Source organism: Onychostoma macrolepis, chromosome 09 (assembly GCF_012432095.1).
Source record: "Onychostoma macrolepis isolate SWU-2019 chromosome 09, ASM1243209v1, whole genome shotgun sequence".
NCBI lineage: Eukaryota > Metazoa > Chordata > Actinopteri > Cypriniformes > Cyprinidae > Onychostoma > Onychostoma macrolepis.
The window spans coordinates 20,440,351-20,465,081 of NC_081163.1; the positions used below are offsets into that span (position 1 = coordinate 20,440,351).

Here is a 24,731-nt window from a genome sequence, read left to right on the forward strand (position 1 = left end):
TATGAAAAAAATCCCCTTTTAAACTCAAGCCACTATGGCCACCTAGGCATGTTAAATGCATCCAGAGCTACAGACGGCCTGTTAATCCTAGGCCAGCATGAGATAGTTCCAGTCCAGGTAATGGGCCCCTACTGGCTTGGATCGCTATATTTTACATTACATTTAAACTGAACATTACATTTAAGTTGAAAATGAAATACCAAAATAGTGACTTAAAGAAATAGATGGGGTTTTTTCTAAATCTTTGATGGCGTGAGCCGTGAGGGTGGTAAATATTCAGCAAATGTTTGTTTTTTTTCCATTCCTTTAATCTTGGAAAAAATGTGTAAATATTGTTTATATTCTGGCATATAAATATATACAATGCAGTACAATCCTATTCAGTTCACATTCGCAGTCAAATAAACACAAAATTATGCCGCAATGCCCACCTTGGCATTATGTCGGTTATGTGAAAGACTATAGAATACCCAAGACGTGTCACTCGTATAGTTTCGAATGGGGAAAAATGCAACGCTCAATATGACCGCATAATCGCAGGAAGCCCCGCCTTCTGAATGAAAGAGCCCAACGCTAATCGTTAAAGTCAGCGCATCACTGCAGCTGCCGTTAGAAGTCCCGGTTGCTACAGAAACAGTAAGCATTCAGAGATGTGAGCTTGGGACTGCACATGCGCACTGGCTGATCAAGCCTAAAAAATGGCTTTTTATAACGTTATTTGAGCAAAAGAAAAACCATTTATGATAATGTTGTTGTCAGATTTCTCTGGTGATTTCAAATATGAAATTTAATTGTAAATTTAGTGAACAGTTTTGGAGAATTTCATGTTTCCCCATTCAAAGACATAGGAGTTGTACTTGCATGCCCGAGAGGCGTTTCAAAGATGGCCACCTAGTGACATGACTTGTTTTAAAAGGACTTTGGTTATGTCTACAATTAGTGATGCACCAAATGTTCGGCAATCGAAATTATTTGGCCAAAAATAGCAAAAAACTCTTTCGGTGTTCAGCAAAAAGACAGAATAAATTGTACCGAACAATGACATTTTTGGAGACGCGATCAAAAAGCAACCAAAGTAGAGTGACAGGCGTGCACTCTTTATAATGCAGCAAACATGTCGGCAGTGTGGAAGCATTTAAAAGTGTCAGAGAAAGAGGCAAAATTCATTAAAAGCACTCTCAGAGAGAGACTGTTTAGTACTGCACTGCATGTCTTCGAAGAGAAGAAAAAGGGGTGGTTGTTGTTGTTGTTTGATGACTGAAATCTCGAAATGGCCTTAATTAAATAAACTGCAGAACGTAGTGTTTTTTTAACCCCCTCGGAACTGAGGGTGTTTTGGGCCCTGGAGAAGTTTTGACATGCCCTGACATTTGTTTTTTTCAGCATCTTAAAAAAATATTAATGGCTAAAGTCTGATAACACTGTATTCAGCACAAACTGGGCTTCAATAATATGTGAGCAGTATGAAAGTACATGTTTGTGTTTTTGAGAAAACAATGTTTGTGCGTGGTTAGTGAAAATCTAAATGTTTTAAGTTACTGAAATAAGGCCATAAAACACACATAGAATATTTGTTCACAAGACTTTTGAGAACTTGATGTGATAGACTAGAGGTTTTGCTACAAAATGTGAAAATTATCCTGTTCACTCATTCACAGAAAATAATATATTGATTTAACATTTGTAAAACATGTTTTGTGATAGAATGCCCTTATGCGAGGGAGTGACAATGGACGTGGATATTTAGTGATTCACACCTGAGAGACAAAGGGCCTCCCATAATGGGCCATCAATATGAATGTGACTGAGCCGAGGCAGGTAAGAAGGAGTTTGAGGAGAGTAAAATAATGCTGGTTTTTGATTATTATTTGTATTTAATTTGCAATACAGTATAATAAAAATATACACAGTGAAGGTCAACGACACATGATTGAACATACTGATCTGAACACTGAGACTTGAACAGTAACACACCTTTGTGCCAAACATTCATTCAGAGTGTTAACACTCACACTACTTTTATATCTTGTGGTTTTATATGTTATAAAACATTAAACAAACATCCTGGCATTGTGAAGCATTTAGACAATGAAATTACACATATTTCAAAATGTTTCACTTGATTTCATTCATGTAGTCAGGAAGTATAGTTTGGGAAAAGTCTAACTAGTAAAATGTATACAACTTATGTCACAATAACAACAGATGCAAGTAATCTTAGGCTACTCATTTAGAGTTGGACGTGACTTACTTAAAAGATATTTCAAGTAGGGTAAATTTCCATCACGTGCGTGATTTCACATGGAGCAGCATTTACTATACAGAGCCGTTGTTCACTGACAAGCTGAGCAAATCAACGTTCGTTATCAACATGGTTTTGCTTGTCAGTGAACAATATACATATACACACACACACACACACACACACACACACACAGGGGTATATTTGTAGCAATAGCCAAAAATACATTGTATGGGTCAAAATGATCGATTTTCTTTTATGACAAAAATCATTAGGATATTAAGTAAAGATCATGTTCCATAAAGATATTTTGTAAATTTCTTACCATAAATGTATCAAAACTTAATTTTTGATTAGTAATATGCATTGCTAAGAACTTCATTTGGACAACTTTAAAGGCGTTTTTTCTCAATATTTAGATTTATTGGCACCCTCAGATTCCAGATTTTCAAGTAGTTGTATCTCAGCCAATACATCAATGGAAAGCTTATTTATTTAGCTTTAAGGTGATGTATAAATCTCAATTTCGAAAAATTTACACTTAAGACTGGTTTTGTCGTCCAGGATCACATAAACACACACACACGGTCAAAAATATCAGCACCCTTGGTAAATATGATCAAAGGCGGCTGTGAAAATTAATCTGCATTGCTAAACCTTTTGATCTTTTATTTAAAACAATCTAAAAAATCTAACCTTTCATTGGATAAGAATTTAAAATGGGGGGGGAAATATTATGAAATAAATGTTTTTCTCTAATGCACATTGGCCACAATTATTGGCACCCCTAGAAATTCTTATGAGTAAAATATATCTGAAGTATATTCCCATTCATATTCACAATTTTGAGCACTGCAAGGTGATTACGAACATGAAATTATCCAGCCATGGCTTCCTGTTTCACTGAAATATTAATAGGAGGGAAAACAAAGTCCAAATTCCCTTAATCATCCATCACAATGAGAAAAAACAAAGAATATATTTCTGATGTGCAGCAAAAGATAATTGAGCTACACAAATTAGTGAAGTGGCTTTAAGAAAAGAGCTAGAGCAGTGAAAATTCCCATTTCCACCATCAGGGCAATAATTAGTAATTTACAAACAACATAAAACGTTAGGAAACTGCCCGGAAGAGGACGTGTGTCTATATTGGCCTAATGCACGGCGAGAAGGACAGTTTGAGTGCTAAAGATTCTCCAAGGACCACAGCTGGAGAATTGCAGAAAATAGTTGAGTCTTGAGGTCAGAAAACCTTAAAAAAAAAAAGAAATTGTCAAACAGCACCTATAATCACCACATGTAGTTTGGAAGGGTTTCAAGAAAAATTCTCCTAGCTCATCCAAAAACAAACTCCAGCATATTCAGTTATCAGACACGACTGGAACTTCAAATGGGACTGGCTTCTATGGTCATATGAAACTAAAAAAACATTAGATTTTTAGCAGCAAACACTCAAGATGGGTTTGGTGAACACAGGGATAAAAAGTACCCCATGTGTACAATGAAATATGCTGCTGTATTTTTGATGGTGTGGGCCTATATTTCTGCTGGAGGTCCTGGACATCTTGTTTAGACACATGGCATCACTGATTCTATCAAATACCAACAGATAAAAAAACCAATAAGTGACTGACTCTGTTAGAAATCTTATAATGGGCCATGTTTGGATCTTCCAACCGTACAATAATCCAAACACAAACCTCAAAAACAACACAAAAATGGGTCACTGAGCACAAAACCAAGCTTCTGCTGGCCATTCCAGTCCTCTGACCTGAACCCTATAGAAAATGAGTGGGGTGAACTGAAGAGAAGAAGCACCAACATGGAGCTGGGAATCTAAAGGGTCTGGAGTGATTCTGGATGAAGGAATGGTCTCTGATCTCTTGTCAGGTGTTCTCTAACCTCATCAGGCATTATAGGAGAAAATTTAGAGCTGTTAAACTGGCAAATGGAGGTTTCAAAAAGTATTGAATAAAAGGGTGCCGTTAATTGTGGCCAATGTGTATTAGAGAAAAACAATTATTTCATAATGATATTTCCTCCCCATTTTAAATTCTTATTATCAAATGAAAGGTTAGATTTTTTTAAAAATAAAAAGATCAAAAGGATTAACAATGCAGATTAATTTTCACAGCCTTCTTTGATCATATTTACCAAGAGTGCTGATATTTTTGGCCATGACTGTATATATGTATACATATAAGTACAAAGTAGATGAGGAAAACTCGGATGTATTCAAAGCGCCGCCATTACCGTCTACAGTGCGTGGAATGGTGCGCTGTGATTGGTTGAGCGGATATATCGCATTCTGCAGAGAAGGGAGACTGGCATTTGTCGCGGTTTGGAGAAAAAAAAAAAAAGGGAGAAAACATGACAGAATAACATGACGGCTATCGCATTTTGTTTAAAATTAAAAATTTACTTTTCAATACAGACCAGATACAATACTGATTTTGGTGTTAACCTTTTTTTTTTTTTTAAATGGCGTTTAGGAACCAAACTCTTCACATATGCATACATATACACACACACACACACACACACACATTTTGTAAATAAATACAGAACTAAACTACTGGTCTGACAGTGCAAATGGAAAATACGTTTATTTTAAACCCTGGAGTTGCTTATTTGCATTAGATCTTTTTTGCCAACCCTCATTAAAAATAAATTCATGCCACACCATTTGAGTCATCATTTATGTCTGTCATGTGCCAAAGGTTAATGCTTAGTGTCAGGGATTTGAATACAATGCTACTTCACACAACACCATTGACAAGGAAATCAAGATCAAAGTGACAGAATCTATTAGAACCTAGACATACACATTAAGGAAGAAGCTGAAACGCAGCAATCTAGTCTAATATTTACAAACTTCTTACAAATATTTACAGGCTTCTTCTCTGCATTCCAGACGTAACATGCACCTCTTCAAACAAACAGTTGAGATATATTTATGATTTTTTTAACACCTCGCCCCCTCCAGAATATTTACCTCTGATCCTCCCTCTCTCCTTCCATTAGACCTTGTGCTTCTGTTCCATGTGCGTCCTATACTCATTAAGGGCCCGCTGTGCTGCCAGACTATCTAGGTCACTGAGAGGTCTGGCACAAAAATGTATGAGACCAGAGAGGAGTGCGTAAATTTGATCAATGGGGCCGTTACATGAGGACTGGCTTTCCTGGAAACGTTGGTTACAAATCAGAGAGCAGCATGACAGACAACTTCTAAGTAAGAACGCCTTGATTCATCTAACAGATCAGCAGCTGTTTAAAGTCAGTCATGTGATGTTTATAGGTTTACTGATTGCTCCATTTCAATGTGGAAATACTTCCTGATACACAGGAAATCCTTGGGCAATGTAACTGATGGGAAAGGTAATAACCACAGAGGAAAACCTGAGCAACCTTTAATTCAGTGTTGACATGAGCCCTTATTTCAAGTCAGGACATAACAGTTCTCCATAAGGAGCATTTTACACAAGACTTTGCATAACACTGAGAACAAGGATGAGCAAACACATGGGTTTTGCAATAAGATCAGCAAATGAAAGAGCTGGGGATTTGTGCCTTTGCTTGTCGCGTGTGTGGGGTGTGTCATTGGCAGCTTTATATTGCAGGTGCAAGTATGTACATGAATCTCTGGAACCCTGAGGGCCACTTTTCATTCGGCCGGAATGTCAAGCATGCATCCCTTCTATAAGCAGAATATACACCACTATCCTCTAGCTGGAACATGAGCACTATGTAGATGATGCCGACTACTGTGCATGGAAAAAGTTCACAAACATGCATACGATTTGGGGTTCATTTGAGAAAAGGGGACCATTTTATAATAAATTATATTAATAAGACTTTAACCCTTAAAAGACCTAGAATATTTTTGGGGCACCTGAAATGCCTGTACTTTTCTTTGTTCATCAGTAGTAGTAGTATATTTTTATTTAATGCCATGTCAGCATCTTAAGCTATTTTCATGGCAAAAAAAAAATAATAATAATACAAGTATAAAAAATACAACAAAAACCAGCAAAACAAACAAACAAGTTATATTATACTAGATTTTTAATATTAAAATATGACAAAAATTCTAAAATTTGTTCTAAGGACTAAATAACTCATTAAGTGAGTTCACATCATAAAAGAGTTTTCTACATGCATTAAAAGTGGGACGGTCCAATAAAATATGTTTGACAGAAAGGGGAATCTTGCAGAACATGCATTGAGTAGGGCCTTCACCTTTAAGCAAAAATGCACGAGTCAGTCTTGTATGACCTATGCAACGTCTGGCAAATACCACTTGATCAGCAGTCAGCATCAAGTGCCATATATCATTATAAATAAGAGAACCTGAAGTTTCGGTCTAGCTGATTTAAAGTCCCAATTTTCCTTTTGTTTTCACTAAGAATTAACGAATTTGACAGAATTTTAAAATAAAAGCAAGCAAATTTTTTTTTTTTTTTTTTTTTTTATTAAAGGCTCTTTTCAATGAAAAACCGGTCGATTTAGTCTACTGACAATATAGATGTATCCAAAAATATTTAGTAAAGTAAATGGAAACAGTGTTATATAATAACAAAAAAAAAGTGTGATCTTTTTTTCAGAGAAATATATTTTCAATCCGAGTATGAAGAACAAACACAAACAGTATAGCAAGTAGTGAAAATGACTGCACAAATTGTCTTGTGCAGCAAAAATACAAAGTGCAAATGATTTACAAAGTACACACAAAATGAGAGAAATGTACCAAGTGCAACAGAAATTTTTTTGCAAATGACCTTTAAACACTACATATGAATTATTTACATAATATAACAACCAAATGGATCGATCTGCTGGCAATACTCTGCGTCAGAATCGATTCTACCGGAACATCGCCAAGCGACGCGAAAACATTTCCAGTGCTTTATCTGATATGCACTGCTGTTTCATCCTTGTTTTTGCTTTGTTTTATGCCAAAGTGCTCTATCGCTCTGTGTTTTTCTGTGTTGTGTCTCTCATGCAAATTTATTATTTTGTGCTCGTTTTCATACACGCACGACACACTTTACTTTCACTTTAAGTTTGTTCAAATTTCCAAAGAAACATGCTAATTGGTGGTTCAAAAGACCTAAACCTATGTTTTCTGGTTGAATAGATAACAGTTTGAACCAATCTGGGCACGGGGATAGGACTTAACTTCAACAATCGTTCCTGTTTGGCTCAAAATGCATTGGTTTCTTTTGATGAATCAAAGCTGATCAAAATGTGATGACGTAATAACGTTCACTATGGAGCCTCTGAATGTCCAAATGAGACAAATGTGATACCTCCATAGTGCTGTCGAGATAACCGCAATACCGCGCTATTGACGAGCATAACCGCAGAGGAATGCAACAACCGCGATATTTCAGTGTTTTATTTTTCGTTACGCCCTTCTTGTTTTACACTTCGTGCATGTGTACTGAATATGAGTAATGATAACAATGTGTACCATGCTGATTTGTACAGAGGTTCAGTAAATTTGTACTTAACAAGCCTAAACAGACTGCGAATGAGAGAGAGATCGACTGATCGCGCGCGATTACCTGCGTCTGTTCTTCAGGCAGAGTCATGTATATTTGTGAAAACAGGTTGTCATGTCCAAGGAAAGCGAAATCTGTCTTAGCATCGACGCTCTGCTGGTCGGCTGAGGCTTTAAAAGTGGCACTGAAAGTTAAAATGATTTAAACAGCGTGATTCATTACAAATCTCTGAATGAATCAGCGCTTTTGAACGTGTAGTTGAATGAACGGTTTAAAGACAGTTCCTTGACGCCACCTTGAGGCGAAACAATGAAGCTGCACTGACTGACAGCCGTCTAGAACACGCAGTTGAAATATCAACAGAAAAAGTATATTGTCAGTCAGATTCGAGGATCAGAACTAACTGTTATATATATATATATATATATATATATATAGGCTAACAATATACTAATGATCTTATTGTCAGGTTTAATTTTATGTGGACCGTTATTTTGTCATTCTCTTCTGTTTACTTCACTTCCTGTTTCAACGCGATTTGGTTTCGGTTTTATTGGTTTCTGAATATGACCTCCTTACATCGTAACACATACACACAGATTATATATATATATATATATATATATATATATATATATATATATATATATATATATATATATATATATATATATATATGTGTGTGTGTGTGTGTGTGTGCGGTAATACCGCGCTATAGAGCTTGGCAACCCGGCGTCACTGCGCAGTGCATTCTGGGACGTAAACAAGAGTGCGCCGCCATATTGTGAGGCCACATCGGGCGAGACTTAAAACGAAAAACAATGTTGAAAAGTCGATTAAAAGAACGAAATGTACTATACAGAGACAACCTTCTACCGGACGCAAGAAAACGGTACCTGGAAAAGATGGCCAACCACCCGCACCTATATTTTTGCCTGATTTTGATTTAGATAACCGCACCCGATCGTCACATTCAGGGTTCATATACGGTCATGAAAAACCTGGAAAAGTCATGGAATTTTAAAACAGCAATTTCCAGGCCTGGAAAGTTTTGGAAAAATAAATAAACCCAGAAAGTTTTGGAAAAGTCATGTTTCACAATTCTATGTACAGTAGAATTATGCTTAATCAGGTCCTGAATTTCGGTGTGGGATTGCGCATATATTCCCGCAGCTTTCGACTTTAAAATGAGGGAAATTCCTGCAAAACATTTATTCAATATAGCGTGTAGGTTAGATGAGTAAATAAATTCTCACAACCAGTCATTTGAAAACAGCGTGAGTGATTCAGCTGTACCGCGTCTTCTCTCTTTGACCTTCTCTTCACATCAGCGCATCTAGTGCTGCTGCACGCTACGATACAAGACTTTAGCTCGCGTTTCGGTACAGTTGACAGAATTGTCAATTGCCTAATCAGTCATTGTTGCATCGTCACAGAAATGTATTATTTGCACGTCTTAAGTCTTTCTGTACTCGTGCGCTCCAGAGGCGCTTTTCTGTGCGCTGCAGTCACATCCAAAGCGCGCGCTGCGAACAAACAAACAAAGGTTGTTACGCTTAAGTGGCCAAATACACACAAAATAACGTCAAAATGGTCGTCCTGGCAAGTATCCTCATAAGCATTGTCGGGTTTGTCTTAAGTTGCGAACGCATATGTATAAGTATTGGATCCGTGAAACAGGTCTTGTGACAGCAGCCTAATAAAGCTGTGCCGTCTGTCATTAATGTTAATCAAACAACAGAAGACAGAGGAAATCCCTCACTGCTCTTGACTAAATAATGTTTTGTTGAATAACTTTAATATTTTGATTTACAGTTTATTCAATTTCTGTATCCCATTTAAAACATTCATATTACAACTTCCTCGGCGCGTCGCAACAAGTGGCCTCACAAAATTTTCCCATCAGGCACCGCGGCGCTAGAGCAGTGACGTCACGCCCCCATCCCATATTGAGCCACTCAAAATTACCGCAAGTGAAATTCCTTAACCGCGACAGCCCTACCTCCGAAAAGCAGTGAATCTCCTTTTTACGAGACTTTTAAAGCATTCTGATTAGCGGTTCAAAAGTTATTAAACATCTTTGAGGGTTAACAAACAATATATAAGGCTTACCTGATCAGTAATTCACATACAATCAACAATGAATATGTCAATTCTAGTTATTTACACTACTGTTCAAAAATTAGGGTTATAGCAAGAATTTTTACGCTCACCAAGACTGCATTTATTTGATCAAAAATACAGAAAAAAGCAGTAAAAATGGAAAATATCATTATGCATTATTTTAATGTTCTAATATGCAGGTTGGTGTTCAAGTAACATTTCTTCTTATTGTTGTGCTGCTTAATATTTTTGTGGAATCCGTGATACATTTGTCAAGATTATTTGATGAATAATAATTCAAACAAAAAATAAAATAAAAAAACAGCATTTGTTTTGTAGAAATGTCTTTTCTGTCAATTTTGATCAATTAAATGCATCCTTGCTGAATATTAATTTCTCAACATAATACTGACAGAAAACATTTGACTGGTAAGTATATGTGATATTAAAAATTATTACTGGTGTTTGGTAATGACAGAATGTAGAGTAGTGTTTGCTAAAGTGAGCATCACTATTATTATTGCTCATACATAGATTTAGGGATTTTAACAAAACCCCACATTTACTAAACATCATAACTGGTCTAGCACCATATTACAGACATGAATCATACCTCAAATTACCTCAAAGCTTGTTGGATCAGAGGGATAAGCTATAAATTTTTACAAATAATCAGACTCATCTGAGGGATGATGAAATTGGTGAAAATACATGACCGACTAATACTGAAAGAGGGACCCAAGCCATAACAAAAGAACAAAATATCACAGAGACTTGGACGTGCGTGGGCTCCACCCAGAACACCCTACTAGTACGCATTCAGACGTAATCTATCAACCATATAGCAACATGCTAGAAAAACATACAGGTCAGAAGAACACTTTAGAAACAGATTAGCAATGCAAATTGAATTATTGGCATTACTTTTAAAGGAATACTTACATTGATTTTAAAAGGCTGGACAGTGTTGTCCAAAAGAAGAACGTTGCAGACCACCTCGGTGCGCTGCCTGTCGCGTGCCAGCTCCGTCGCCCGGACATTGTAGGATCTGCCTGCAGGCAACCGGAAGCGTGCGGTCATTACGGTCCAACCAGAGTCTGTAACACAAAAATATCTACTTAAGCTTCTGTGATGATTCCATCATAATATAACAGGTCAGGTCAGGTCAGTAATTCATTTAAAACATGAATAATTATTATTATAAATATTTAATTGCAGGACAGCCAATTTTGATAGTACCGGTTGAACTAGATCACAGCGTTTCATGTCTGATTCAGACTCCAACTTATGTGCACACATGACAAACTGATATTTTCATGTACAGCCTACATTGTGCATAAATATATCTATTTCCTTAGAGGTCTTACACAGCTTTCCTTCTAAAAGTAACAGCAAATGGGGCACATGAAGGATGAAGAGCTGCTTATACACAGAAATACACTTGATACAATTAAAAAAAAAAAAAACTCTAATTTTTGAGAAAAGGCAAGCATAGTGTGGGATTACAAATTTATTTAAATGTTTAATTTAGATTCCAATGTAATAGTGTACAAACTGAAGAAGTTATATACCTTGTATTTAGCATTTAAGGTGAAAAATGGTGACATGAGTCAGATCACTACATCAGATGCAAGAGGTCCCTGCCAGTTCCTGTTCTCCTATTGTAAGTGAAATGAGCCAAATGAGCCAGACTCGAATCTTTTGTTCTGCAAATGGCTTTCGGAGCCCCCTGGCCCACACATGAATCGTTAGACTGATTGGATTATCAATGCAATCGAGTGTTGTTGATTGGGTCTGTCTTTCTCATTTGCATGCTTTGTTTAAAGTCGTCACCCAGGTGCTTGGTCTCCATTCCTAAGCACTGCCCCCTAAATGTATTTAAAACTACAATGTATCACTGCTTTAGTTAGACTTGGATGACTACAGCGACGCCAGCAGCGAGTTCTCAATAAAGAGTAACTTCTGTATGAAAGATATCCCAACGCCTCCTGGTCTCTGCTTCGTAGAAGATAAAAGTTCACAACAGATGGTGCCGTGACCGGATAGAGTTCCAGCTTCCTCACCTGAATCCAGTTTTGAAAAATTCAAGCTCAAACAAAGATCTGCTTCCAGACTGCATCTTTTGGAATCCAGCGAAAACTTCAAGCTGAACAAAGATTTCCAGACTGAATTTTTCTCTCAACCAAGGTTGTGGTGAGTGCTGTCTCTAATCCAAAAGAACCTTTAAGACCAGTACAAATTTGTTTATCCTCTGCGCCGTCAGAGAAGAGTTAACAGACAGCTGTAGGGTTTGGTTAACTAAGTTTTCCTCTAAAAATGAACTTTTAGAGATGAAGTTACCCTCTGTCCAGGCAGGGAAGTTTAGCATCAAGTGCTAATATTGTTTTATCCTCTGTTCTGTGTAGGCAGGGAAGATTGGCATTTACGTGCTAGTTATTTTGGTTTATCCTCTTTTCACAGAGAAGTTTAGCATTTCATGCTAATAATTTTGGTTTATCCTCTGTTGATCAGAGAAGTTTTAGTGTTTTGATTGTGTGGTAACAAAGTTAACAATAGTTAAGCTGTGTTAACAAGTGTACCCTCTGTTGATCAGAGAAGTTTTAGTGTTTTTGTTTGTGTGGTACAGAAGAAACGTACAAAATGGTTAGAAGGAATGCTAGGCTGATTCCAACAACAGAAAAGGGTGGTCTTGCGACTCCTTTGTGGTCAGATAGCGAATTCAAATCACTGTTAGGAGTGCAAATGAACCTAATAGTCACTGAAAAAGTTAGACAAGAACTAATTCAGAAATATGAGATCCATCCAGATAAGACTTGGTCTGTAGATGAGTGTAAAAAGGTATTAGGAGCATGTGTTCGCAAGAACAATGTGAAAGGCATTATCTGCTGCCACAGAGAATTTGGTTTAGCACTAGCTACACAACAATCTCAGCGTAACTCAGAGCTAGAGAAACAGAACAATGAGCTTCAAGCTAGAATATCCTCTTTGACTAAGAAATTGAACCGCAACAAAGCTGCAGCAAAAACTGATGTGGAAGTTAGCCAGCGGATAGCATTTACCCTGATTTACAAGCATTCTTTGAAAGAGATGTAGCTCTCCAATCAGTAATTGATGTGCCTGTAAATTCGGTCAATGTTTGTGGTGCTCGGAGAAGATCTCTCAGAATTGAGGAAACTGAAAGTGTTCCCCTCAACTCTTCTGTTGTGCCAGTACAAACTGTTGCCAAAACACTAGGACCTAAAGATATAGAGAGACTGTCTCAGAGCTTACCCTCAGCACGCACACATTTTTCTGAATTTAGAAGAGTATTGATCAGTAAATGCGCCTTTACGACATGTCGTTAACAGAGGTAACGCAGTTGATGTCACAAATTCTAACTGAATCTGAATTCAACAGTTTTGAAACTGCTGTTACTTCTGAACTGCGACATGCAAGTAAAGGTGATTTAAGAGAAGGTATTTTGAAAATCCTAAAGAATATCTTGGGACCCAAAATAGATTGGTCTAGAATTACTACCTGTGTGCAAAAGAAAGAAGAAACTGTGAGTGAATATACTGAGAGATTTTGTCAGTCAGCTGTAATTTACAGTGGAATTGTTGATGACCCTGAAAGTGTGCTAGATGACAAGGGACCCCTAGTTCGTATCTGGTCAGATGGCCTTGTAGCCGAATACAGAAAAGCTTTACCATTCTTAGATCTAACTTGGTCTAACAGAACTCTCAGAAGTAACCTAGACAGGTTAGCTACATGGGAAAGAGATGCTGATGTCAAGGCAAAAGTGAGAGTAGCAGCAGCTACGTTTAACACAACAAAACAAGATAAGAGATGGTCTAAAAGAGAAGGCAAATGCAACTACTGTGAAAAATTAGGACATTGGGAGAAAGAGTGTAGGAAGAAGTTGCAAGATAGTAAAAGAAATGGTATGCATAATTCTGCTCCTCCTCAGCCTGCCTACAACCCTGAAGTAGTTCCGCCAGTGACCACTGAAACTTTAGGACAGCTCGTACAGGCTCTTCTAAGAGCACAACAAGACCAGGAAAAAAACTAATTGTTGGGGCTGTGAGTAGCTACCTTTCCCCTGTAATCCATCACAATGACAAAAGAATTTTTGTGAAAGGTAGCGTAAAAGAGAAAGAGATTGATTTTTTGCTTGATACAGGTGCAGAGTGTACAGTAATTCCTACAAAATTGGCACAAGTTTTAAACATCCCATACAAGAAAACCAAACTTTGTTTAACTGGCGTAATAGGTGAAGATTCTGTTTTGTATGAAACCCCACCCATAGAGGTACAATTTGGCCCAAAAACTCTGACTACAAAATTGCTATGTGCTCCATTAAATACAGGTGCAATTTTAGGCATGGATCTTCTGAGACAAGTACATCTAACGTTAGACGTGTCCTCAGAATCCGCTAGCATAAAAATTTCCTCAGCACAAGTTTCTACCAATAATGCAATCCCTACTGAGTATGCTTTCTTACAGAATCATCTAATTTGGGCTAAAGACAAGGATGATTGTGGTTTGTTAACAGGTGTAGAACCAGTTAAATTGACGGAAATCCACCTCCGGTCACCAAACAATATCCGATTAATAAGGAAGCTATACAGGAATCAAACCTATTGTAGAAAAGTTGCTGAAGCAAGGAGTGCTAGTTAAAACCAACAGTCCATGTAATTCACCCATATGGCCCATCAAGAAATCAAATGGGACATGGAGACTTACAATAGACTACAGAGTAGCCAATAAACATATTGATAAAATCACCCCTAGTGGCAGATCCATCTACAATTTGTAATGGCTTACCATTAGATTGTAAGATTTTTCAGTAATTGATATGTCTAATGGATTCTTTTCTGTACCGTTGCAGTCTGACAGCCAGTCATGGTTAGCTTTCACAGTTGACTATGAACAATACCAGTGGACACGATTGCCACAGGGATTTCAAAACTCCCCAACTATATATCATCAGGCTGTCAGACGTGATTTGTGTGACCCAGAATGTCCAGTCAAACAGTCCACTATGATTCAATGTGTCGATGATATTTTGCTTGCCTCAACAGACCACGAGGTACATCAAATTGAATTGACAGCATTGTTGGACTATTTGCATAAAAGGACACAAATGCAGCTTTCACAAAGCTCAAATTGCTAAAAAGCAAGTCACATTTCTGGGTCAAACAATTGGTGCAGGAAATAGATCCATTACACAGGATCGAGCGGCTTCAGTCAAAGCCATACCTCCGCCTACTACCATTAAAACACTCTGCTCATTTTTAGGAACAGCAGGTTACTGTAGACCTTGGATTGAAGACTATGCCTCGATTGCGCAGCCTCTCTATGATTTGTTGAAAGGCCATGGTAAAGATTCAGATACTGTTTGTATGGAAGAAATTCATCTCAAAGCTTTTAATGATTTGAAGAGAGCACTATGTCAAGCACCAGCATTAGGAATTGCCCAATCAGATAGACCCTTTGTGCTTTATGTCCATGAACACTTAGGCTTTATGACTGCATGTCTAATGCAAGATTATGGGGGCAGCTTACGCCCAATTTATTACTATTCTGGTAAACTTGACATAGTCGCTCAAGGTATGGGCCCATGCCTCAGAGCAGTACAGGCAGTTCATCTAGCGCTTCAGGCTTCATCAGGAATGGTGTTAGGTCAGAATGTAAATGTAAAATGCCCTCACGCAGTGTCTGCACTAATGAATCAAGCAAAAGTCACTTCTGTCACCTCCTCCCGTTGGGGAAATTGGTTAGCAACTCTCACAGCCCCGAACATTGTTATACAGCGTGCACCAGTCACGAACCCATCCTCATGTATGATGTCTGCAATGACTGAAGTTGTGTTAGAGGGTGAAGGTGAAATGACTCATGATTGTGTTACGCTTACATATGCAGCGACAAGTGAAATAGCAGAAACTCCCATAGAGAACGCAGAATTGGAGTTGTTTGTTGATGGTTCAGCTCAAGTTATTGAAGGTAACAGACGAGCAGGATATGCAGTAACTTCCACCACTGAAGTAGTTGCTTCAGGTCGACTTCCAGATCATTTTTCAGCTCAAGCTGCAGAACTAGTAGCCTTAACAAGAGCATGCACGCTAGCTTCAGGATCAGCTGCAAATATCTACACAGATTCCAGGTATGCTTTTGGGGTAATTCATGATTTTGGTGTTATTTGGCAAACCAGACAATTTCTAACTTCTGCTGGATCCCCCATTAAGCATGCTGGATTAGTGAAAGATTTAATGTTTGCCATGAAACTCCCAAAGAAATTAGCGGTGATCAAAGTGAAAGCACACCTCACAACTAATACTACGGAAGCTAAAGGTAATGCTCTTGCTGATGTAGCGGCTAAACAGGCTTGTTTCTATGCAACTGTACAAGTGTGTTCAGGTAGTACAGCACAGAAGACAATTCTACCTCCGGAATCAATCATTGATCTGTATAAAGACGTTCCTCTATATGAAGCATGGACATGGTTAGACAAAGGAGCCACTGTGGATTCATCCAGCTGCTGGACCAAAGGGGGAAAGTATGTTGCTCCCGAATCACTGTTGCCATATTTGGCTCAACAAATACACAATTTGGGTCACAGTGGTCCAGCAACGATGAATCACAGGTTCTCAAATCAATGGTGGAATCCAAAATTCAGAAACATAGCCACTGAAACAGTCAAGAGATGTGTAACATGTCAGAAAAATAATGAGGTACCAGCAGCCACCACACCAGCAGCACATACCCCAGCTCCACCAGGGCCATTTCGTCACCTGCAAGTTGATTACATATCATTGCCCCCTTGTAAAGGAAAAACTGACGTTTTGGTAGTAATAGACAAATTCTCAAGATGGGTAGAAGCTTATCCAACAGGGCGTGCTACAGCTGCACATACTGCTAAATGTCTTGTTACTGATTTCATTCCCAGATGGGGATTACCAGATTGCATTGACTCAGATCAAGGTACCCACTTCACAGGACAGGTAGTCAAGGAAGTGTCTAGAATGTTGAAGATTAAGTGGAACCTTCACTGTCCCTATAGGCCACAAGCATCAGGACAGGTTGAACGATCAAACAGAACAATCAAAACCAGGCTAAGCAAAATGCATCAGGAAGGAGTACCATGGGTTGAAGCACTGCCCGCAGTACTGTGTAGTATGAGAGCGTCACCTAACAGATCAGTAGGACTGAGCCCTCATGAGATTATTACTGGGCGTCCTATGCAGATGCCAGGTGTGATTGATCTTAGAAATGCTGATGTTCACATTGCTTCAGATGCCCTGATCACTTACTGTGAAAACCTCACAAAGGCAGTACAGAGTGCCAGAGAGAGAGTTGAGTCGTGTTGGCAGACTCCACTAGAAGGTGGACACACTATCATCCCAGGTCAATGGGTCATGATAAAGTCGTTCAGAAACAAGCCATTACAGCCTAAGTGGTACGGACCACATCAAGTGATGTTGATTACAGCAGCTGCAGTATTGTGTCAGGGAAGGAAAACTTGGACTCATGTGTCACACTGTAAAGTTGTTCCTCCACCTACAGGGATAGGTTAGGACACATGGACCAGTGAGGAGCCCAGGGAAGAACCAGAGCAACAGGCTTCGGGGGCCAACCCTGCGGTGAAGATTTCATCAGGAAGAACAGAGGATACAACCCTAATGTTTGCAGTCTTTAGAACAAATACTGCTCTATTTTTTGTTTTCTTTCTTCCTCTGTGCAGATACCACATGATGGCTGTCCTGAGACCCATACGTGCCGACCCCCTCACCTGCGTATGAAGCCACAACCTCTAAAAGACAACAAGACCCACTGCCGAGCCAACTGTCACGGAAGACAGAACAAAGAAAAAATACACAACGCAGAGTATCACATACGAGAACTTCAGTCATCCAGCAACATGATCAAGACATTCTTGATCTTTCAGCAAAATTACACCTGATGGCTGAAGATAATTCTTCATGGTTCGGAAACCTGTTAGTATCAAGTGTTTCATGCAACAAATGACTCACGCCCATCACGAGAAATGACAGTTCCAACCAGAAAAGACTATTAAGAACTTCACGGACCATAATTGCATGTTTTGTTTCTGTGTCAGCATGCAATTACAGACAATCAACACAGAACAAGTGCTATGTGCCTGTAACGATCACAAGTTACAAGAATAAACTTTTAAGTGTCTAAATTTGTATTTTGTGAGAGTTATTAGAACTCTCAAAGGGGGAATTGTGGGATTACAAATTTATTTAAATGTTTAATTTAGATTCCAATGTAATAGTGTACAAACTGAAGAAGTTATATACCTTGTATTTAGCATTTAAGGTGAAAAATGGTGACATGAGTCAGATCACTACATCAGATGCAAGAGGTCCCTGCCAGTTCCTGTTCTCCTATTGTAAGTGAAATGAGCCAAATGAGCCAGACTCGAATCTTTTGTTCTGCAAATGGCTTTCGGAGCCCCCTGGCCCACACATGAATCGTTAGACTGATTGGATTATCAATGCAATCGAGTGTTGTTGATTGGGTCTGTCTTTCTCATTTGCATGCTTTGTTTAAAGTCGTCACCCAGGTGCTTGGTCTCCATTCCTAAGCACTGCCCCCTAAATGTATTTAAAACTACAATGTATCACTGCTTTAGTTAGACTTGGATGACTACAGCGACGCGCAGCGAGTTCTCAATAAAGAGTAACTTCTGTATGAAAGATATCCCAACGTCTCCTGGTCTCTGCTTCGTAGAAGATAAAAGTTCACAACAATAGTCTCAATTGTTGATCCAAAAGGTCTGAATTGGCCTTTCCATAATAATTACAAGACTGGCATTCTCCCCAAATGAACCTTTAAAAGATTCAATTATCAATCTATATTATTTTCCACATTTCTCATGTTGTCTCTGTTGTGCTTCATCCAGATGAATAGAGCATTAGAGCAGTTTGTGTGTAAAATCAGCCATGTGGAAGCACTTTTTAAAAGCAGCATTCTGACATGTGCATTGTGCACAGGTCATAACCAGCAGAGACTCCCGAACTCCTCTCATGTTCATTCATAGATCTACAGTCATGCAAAGGTCAAAGTAAAATATCTCTGACCTTTAAGGTACCTCACAGGGATTTCTGGGCATTCAAGCGTCAAGGTATTTTGTGGACCAAAAAAAACAGGAAACAATATACTAATGCATATGCATGATATAAGCATAGTAAAATAAAGAAAAACTCATTGCCTAGTTTCGCCTGTTTTTAAGAGCATTTTACATTCACAATGTTATACAAGCAAGACAGATCATGTAAAATGAATGCTTATGAAATAACAGACCATCAAGTATGAGTGCACCTTGCATGAGTCTTGCATGCAGAAAAACACCAGAAGTCACCTTTCTGATGAGAAGGTACCTCACCTGCATGCTGTCCTTGCATTTAAAACAAATATAGAAAGAAATTGCCCTTTGCAGACATGAAGTAATATTTAATTCTGTTGTTCACAGGTTTATTAATGATTTAAGAATCTCTGGGTTCACTGCTATTTGAATGAAGTAGCTTGCATGTGCACTGCTGGAAGAAGTCAATAATAAAGAAACAGGACAGTATAAAATACAAAAGGGCAAACTACTAAAGACAGACACAATTTACAAACGCAAGACAGATGCTATGTTCAATGTTCTTGTTGTGTCATAATGCTAAACTAGCAGCTGAGAGACTCAGAATGGTGTAAACAAAAAGGCAAAGGGCATCTTTAATGGTTTACTACAGTCTCTTCCAAAAACATCAGCTTTAATGCATTCAAAGCACACAAACTGAGCGCAAAGGTCAGCAAGCATCTACAAAGCGCAGGTGTCCTCAGTGTTGCTCGATCCTCCTACGCAAGCTAACCTTTCTATGCCCATTTCCTCGGGGCACGTCACCTAACCACATGAGCGTGCTTGAATAGGCTTCCATTACATTCTACATAATTCCACAGCTGCACAGAACAAGAATTTCACTCGCAAATTACAGCATATAAATGTGAAAACCTTACCCTTTATATGCCATAAACCTCATTTGGTTGCACCAGTGCGAGTTTCTGATATGCAAACATACTATTGAGAGTCTAATATACAATCAGAATAATTTACTAAAATGTCAAACCTTACATGCAATTTATTTGACTGTTATACTATGACTGGATGTCTTGCAACGGTTCCAATCCATGTCGCAAGAAAATCTGCACAAAACCTTCTACTATTGTTCACACATTTTTCGTCTGAAATTATTTCAAGATCATTTTTAAAATCTCTGCATTTAATTGTACAACCGCAATGCAAAATAAGGTATTATACACTGTATAACTTAACTTAAAAAAATTGAGGAAACCTGTTGCCTTAAAATTTTTAAGTGAATGATAATTAAAAAAAATAAGTTAAGTGAATTGTCAAGTTCACTTAACTTTTTTTTATTTTTTATTATCATTTACTTAAAAAAAAAATTGAGGAAACCCGTTGCCTTAAAATTATTAAGTTAAATCAACTTATCACTTGTTACAGTGTACACACGCATATACACTACCATTCAAAAGTTTGGTGTCAGTTTAACTTTTTTTTAAATAATAGTTTTATTTAATAAAGATGCAAAAACTGTTTCTTGAGCACCAAATCATATGACATTAAAGAGTTTAGTAATAGCTGCTAAAAATTCAGCTTTGCCATCACAGGAATGAATTGCATTTTATAGGGCTGTGCAATTAATCGCATACATTTATATAAAAAAAAAATACACTTAAATTTGAATCGTAATAATGTGTTTTACTATATTGTTGATCAAATAAATGAAGTCTTTAGACAAACAAGATAGTGCTGCATTTCATGCAAAGGTTGATTCCAAGAGGGGCCAGTAAAACAACCCATGCTACTATCATAGAAGCACCCACAGAGACATCTCAAAGTGATTATTAATGACTTTATTTATCCAAATAAATCTCTAATAACATTAAGAAACATACTGAGCAAGAATGTTGACATGTTGCACCAATGCAATGTTATAAAAGTGTCATACACAGCCACAGTACGTACTAGTGTTGTCAAAAGACCCGGTACTTCGGTACCAAGTCGGTACTAAAAAAATGAGAACGTCAAGGTACCAGGTTTTTTTAAGTAACGGTGGTACCGAGTACCCGGTTCTTGACGGGTACGGCCCTATGATTTCCGCGATGCAGAAAATGCGGACGGAATCGCGGAATCCAGTTATAAAAACGGAATTTACAGTTTAGCACGGAATTTGTCAAAGTTTGGATGAATTCATCAAAAGTAGGTCATTACACTTAAATCAAATCGCGACACGGACTAGTTTCTGAAAATATTAAGCTGCAAAAGTCGATTCAGATATGAATCCCGCATGTTCTGCGAGTCTCTGTGTGAATGAGTGTGAATGAATGGCAGAGACGCGCGTTTTTTTTTTTTAACTACACACACTGAAGCGCGCGTGACGCTCGCGGTGATTTCAGCATGTGCTGTCTCAATGAGGACATAAATACATAAACAACGTCTCCAGAACTGGAGTCACTTCACGAGCATTTTACCGTTTCATTTGAGTAAAACCAGCGTCATATCATATAGCTACACACAGAAATTTAAAGGTATTCACGGCAACCTGTCAAAATAAAAGTTCATCTTAAAGTCATTGTGCCAGAAATATATTACTATTATTTAGTACAATGTATGTGATACTATTACTGTTGAAAAAAAAAAAAAAATAAATTTTATATATTTATTTTTTAAAGAAATCACACAATATTTATTCCATATTTTAATTTTAATAGTAAATCCCCTTTATTTACCAAAAAAATAAAATGTGTTTAAATTTAATTAATTAAAAGACAAATTAAATTTGGGTGAAACTTGTTTACTGTTTTTCATACTTTTATTACTTGCGGAAAAACTTGAAACACAATTTAAATAAGTATAAAGAATGGCATTGATTTTTGTACATTTTATTTTAGTTTGACTTTATTATTAAAAATAGTGTGTTTTTTAATTAGCATGTGGTACCGAAATTAGTACCGAGAACCGTGGATTTTCACTGGTATCGGTACCGAATACTGAAATTTTGGTACCGTGACAACACCAGTACGTACTTACAAATCTTCTGGAAATCAATGTACAAAATGGCTTATTTATAGCAATCTCTGCACATTAAAATGAGACCAAACAAGTATTTTAACAAAAAAATAAATAACATATTTCATATTTAAATATTATTTTTATTGGAGGATGATAATAGTGGGTATGAAACATAGAAAATGCAAATAATCAAAACCAAGTAAAAATACTGTCACATTCACATATAAGCAGCTTACACCTAAACATTTTGTGTGTGTTCTCAGGCATAAAATAGCAAGATGTGGTAAAAGGCTACACTAACAAGCTCCTTGATTCCCCTGAGTCAAGACTCAACATTGAAAGAGAAACACATTTTTGATTAAAGCTGCACATTCCAGTCAATTCTGCACTGCTTACAGTAGCAGGTTTAACTGCTAATAGCTTGTCCGCTCTAATCATGCTGTGAGTTTCTGGACCCTGCATGCTTCCTCTCCTGCATCTGGCCTCTCTGCCGAGATACAACCACTCACCAGGAACACAGAGCAACTTGAATAAAAGGACGAATACCATTGCAATCAATATCTTGTAAACAAATCTACCTCACTTCATTAGAGAGAAGAATGCCTCCCCTGGGCTGGAGATGGTAGAAGAGGCTCCAGCACTTTAGTAATGGAGACTACAGCTGAGAAGGCGGCTAGCTCAAGTGAAATGTTCTGTATTCATTGTACTTCCCTAGACGAGGGACGCCTAGATCGATAGACGCTGTGTGCACTACACGGTCAACTTGAGCCATGAGCCCTTTGCAGGGATCTATTGCATGTTGGAAATCCCCTCATCGCATCTCCTTCCATTCATCTTGCTTAAGCTACAGATGACTCAGGAGACTCACATGTTACTCTGATCATTAGCCTGCAGCATCTCTACAGATGAAATTGTGACTCATCAAAGAAGCACAAACTGGATTAGTTCACCATAATAATGTCATTGCAAAAACCATGTTAAATAGAGCAAGAAGTCATCAGAGGCTATGGCAAAATCATTTTAACGTACAGTTTTGAGAGATTGTTTTAGAAGACAGTGTTAACATAAACACGATAATAGGTGAAAAAATACATAACTAGAAGAAACCTGAAGGAAACAACAGTTTTAGAAGGCAGCAAAAGAATTGTGATAAATGTGTAGGCCCAGTTTAAGCTTTTAACATCATTTAGCATGAACTAACAATGAAAAATACATTTAAAGCATTTATTAATCTTTATGTTAATTTGAAAATATTCGGTCCCACTTTATATTAAGTGGCCTTAACGACTACGTAGGCTACTTACGTTTAAATTAATCATTTAGTGCAATGCACTTATTGTGTACGTACATGTTTTACATGGTACTTATATTTTAAAAATACCTGCATGTAATTACATCTGTAATTAATTTCTGCAACTACATTCATAATTACACTGTTGACCCATCCCTTACACCTTAACCTACCCTTAAACCTACCCATACCACCAAACCTGTCCCTAACCTTACCCGTATCCCACCTCAATAGCAGCAAAAGTGTTTTGCAATACAATATGAACACAATAAGTACATTGTACTTATTTTTTGATGCAAGTATAGTCGTTAAAGCAACTTAATATAAAGTGGGACCAAATTGAAATGTTGATAACATTTTACAATAAGGTTATTTTTTTGGCATTATTATATTAACTTCATTAGTTAACATGAACTGACAATGATAAATAATTTATAAATATTAGTTAGTTACTTTTGAAACTAATACATTACTAAAATCAAAAGCTGTATCTGTTAATGTTATTTAATAGACCTACAACTGATCAATGAACAGTTGAAATTGTTAACTAACATTAACAAAGATCAATAATTGTTAATGTTAGATAATGGATTAATTAATGGGAGCTTAACTGCAATGTACCCAAACTAATGTGAACTAAAAATGAACAGTTGTATTTTTATTAATATGTTAACAACACTGTACTGTATTTCTCATTGCACAAATGTAAACAAACTAAATTAACAGGACCTTACTGTAAAGTTATCAAATAATGAAAGCTTACCAAATAATAAAGTGTTACCATTTCAAATAATGAAATGTTACCAAAAAAACACCAAATAAATGAAAGCTCTTCAAAGTTTCAAAATGTCTTTACATTAGGGCTGGAGCAGAATGTTTGATTATTTGAATATTCGTTCGGTGGGTTGGCATTCGATTTTCAATTTTGAGATTCGAATATTCTTTTTATTTTCCAGAATACCTGGCATCCCCCACGAAACGGTTCTCATTCGTGCTTGAATATGAATCGCACATGAGTGAATGTCATGATTCAGTTCATCTGGAAGAGAAGACCTCAGTTGTGTGGGAGCACTTTAAATTGAGTGAGTAATTTAACTTTACTTTACTGCAAGTAGTACGCCTATAGTATATTGTTGGTGTAAAAAAAAACGAGCTGCTTTTATCCACCATGTTAATCAGTAATTTTACACATGATAAAAACGTGCATTTAATTTGCTTGGAAAATACTTGCGAATAGGACAGTCATAAAAAAAAAAAAAAGTACAGTAGCTCAGCCTAATAATAATAATTTGTCTATAGGTACATCCCCAGGTATCGCAGCCATCAGAGTGTAGGTAGACTAAGTAGGTAGTTGCATAGCTTGCAACCTGATTGTGATTTATTTGAAAGTTTGACTTTGTAAAGAAATAGTTTATTGAAATTTGAGCTGTTTAGCCAGCCTAACGTTACCTTGTTCTATTTAGCCTATTACAGTTTATTTTATTCTATATAAGGGAATTCATTTAATTT

At 37.3% G+C, this 24,731-nt stretch overlaps 1 protein-coding gene across 1 annotated transcript in view; it reads right to left on the reverse strand.

Moving 5' to 3' along the window:
- The window catches only part of ptpn4a (protein tyrosine phosphatase non-receptor type 4a), a 67,153-nt gene that overhangs the window by 31,500 nt on the left and 10,922 nt on the right, over positions 1-24,731 (reverse strand). The window contains 1 exon segment of the mRNA XM_058786666.1: positions 10,792-10,946. Coding sequence (XP_058642649.1) covers positions 10,792-10,929 — 138 coding nt within the window. The 5' untranslated portion in view covers positions 10,930-10,946.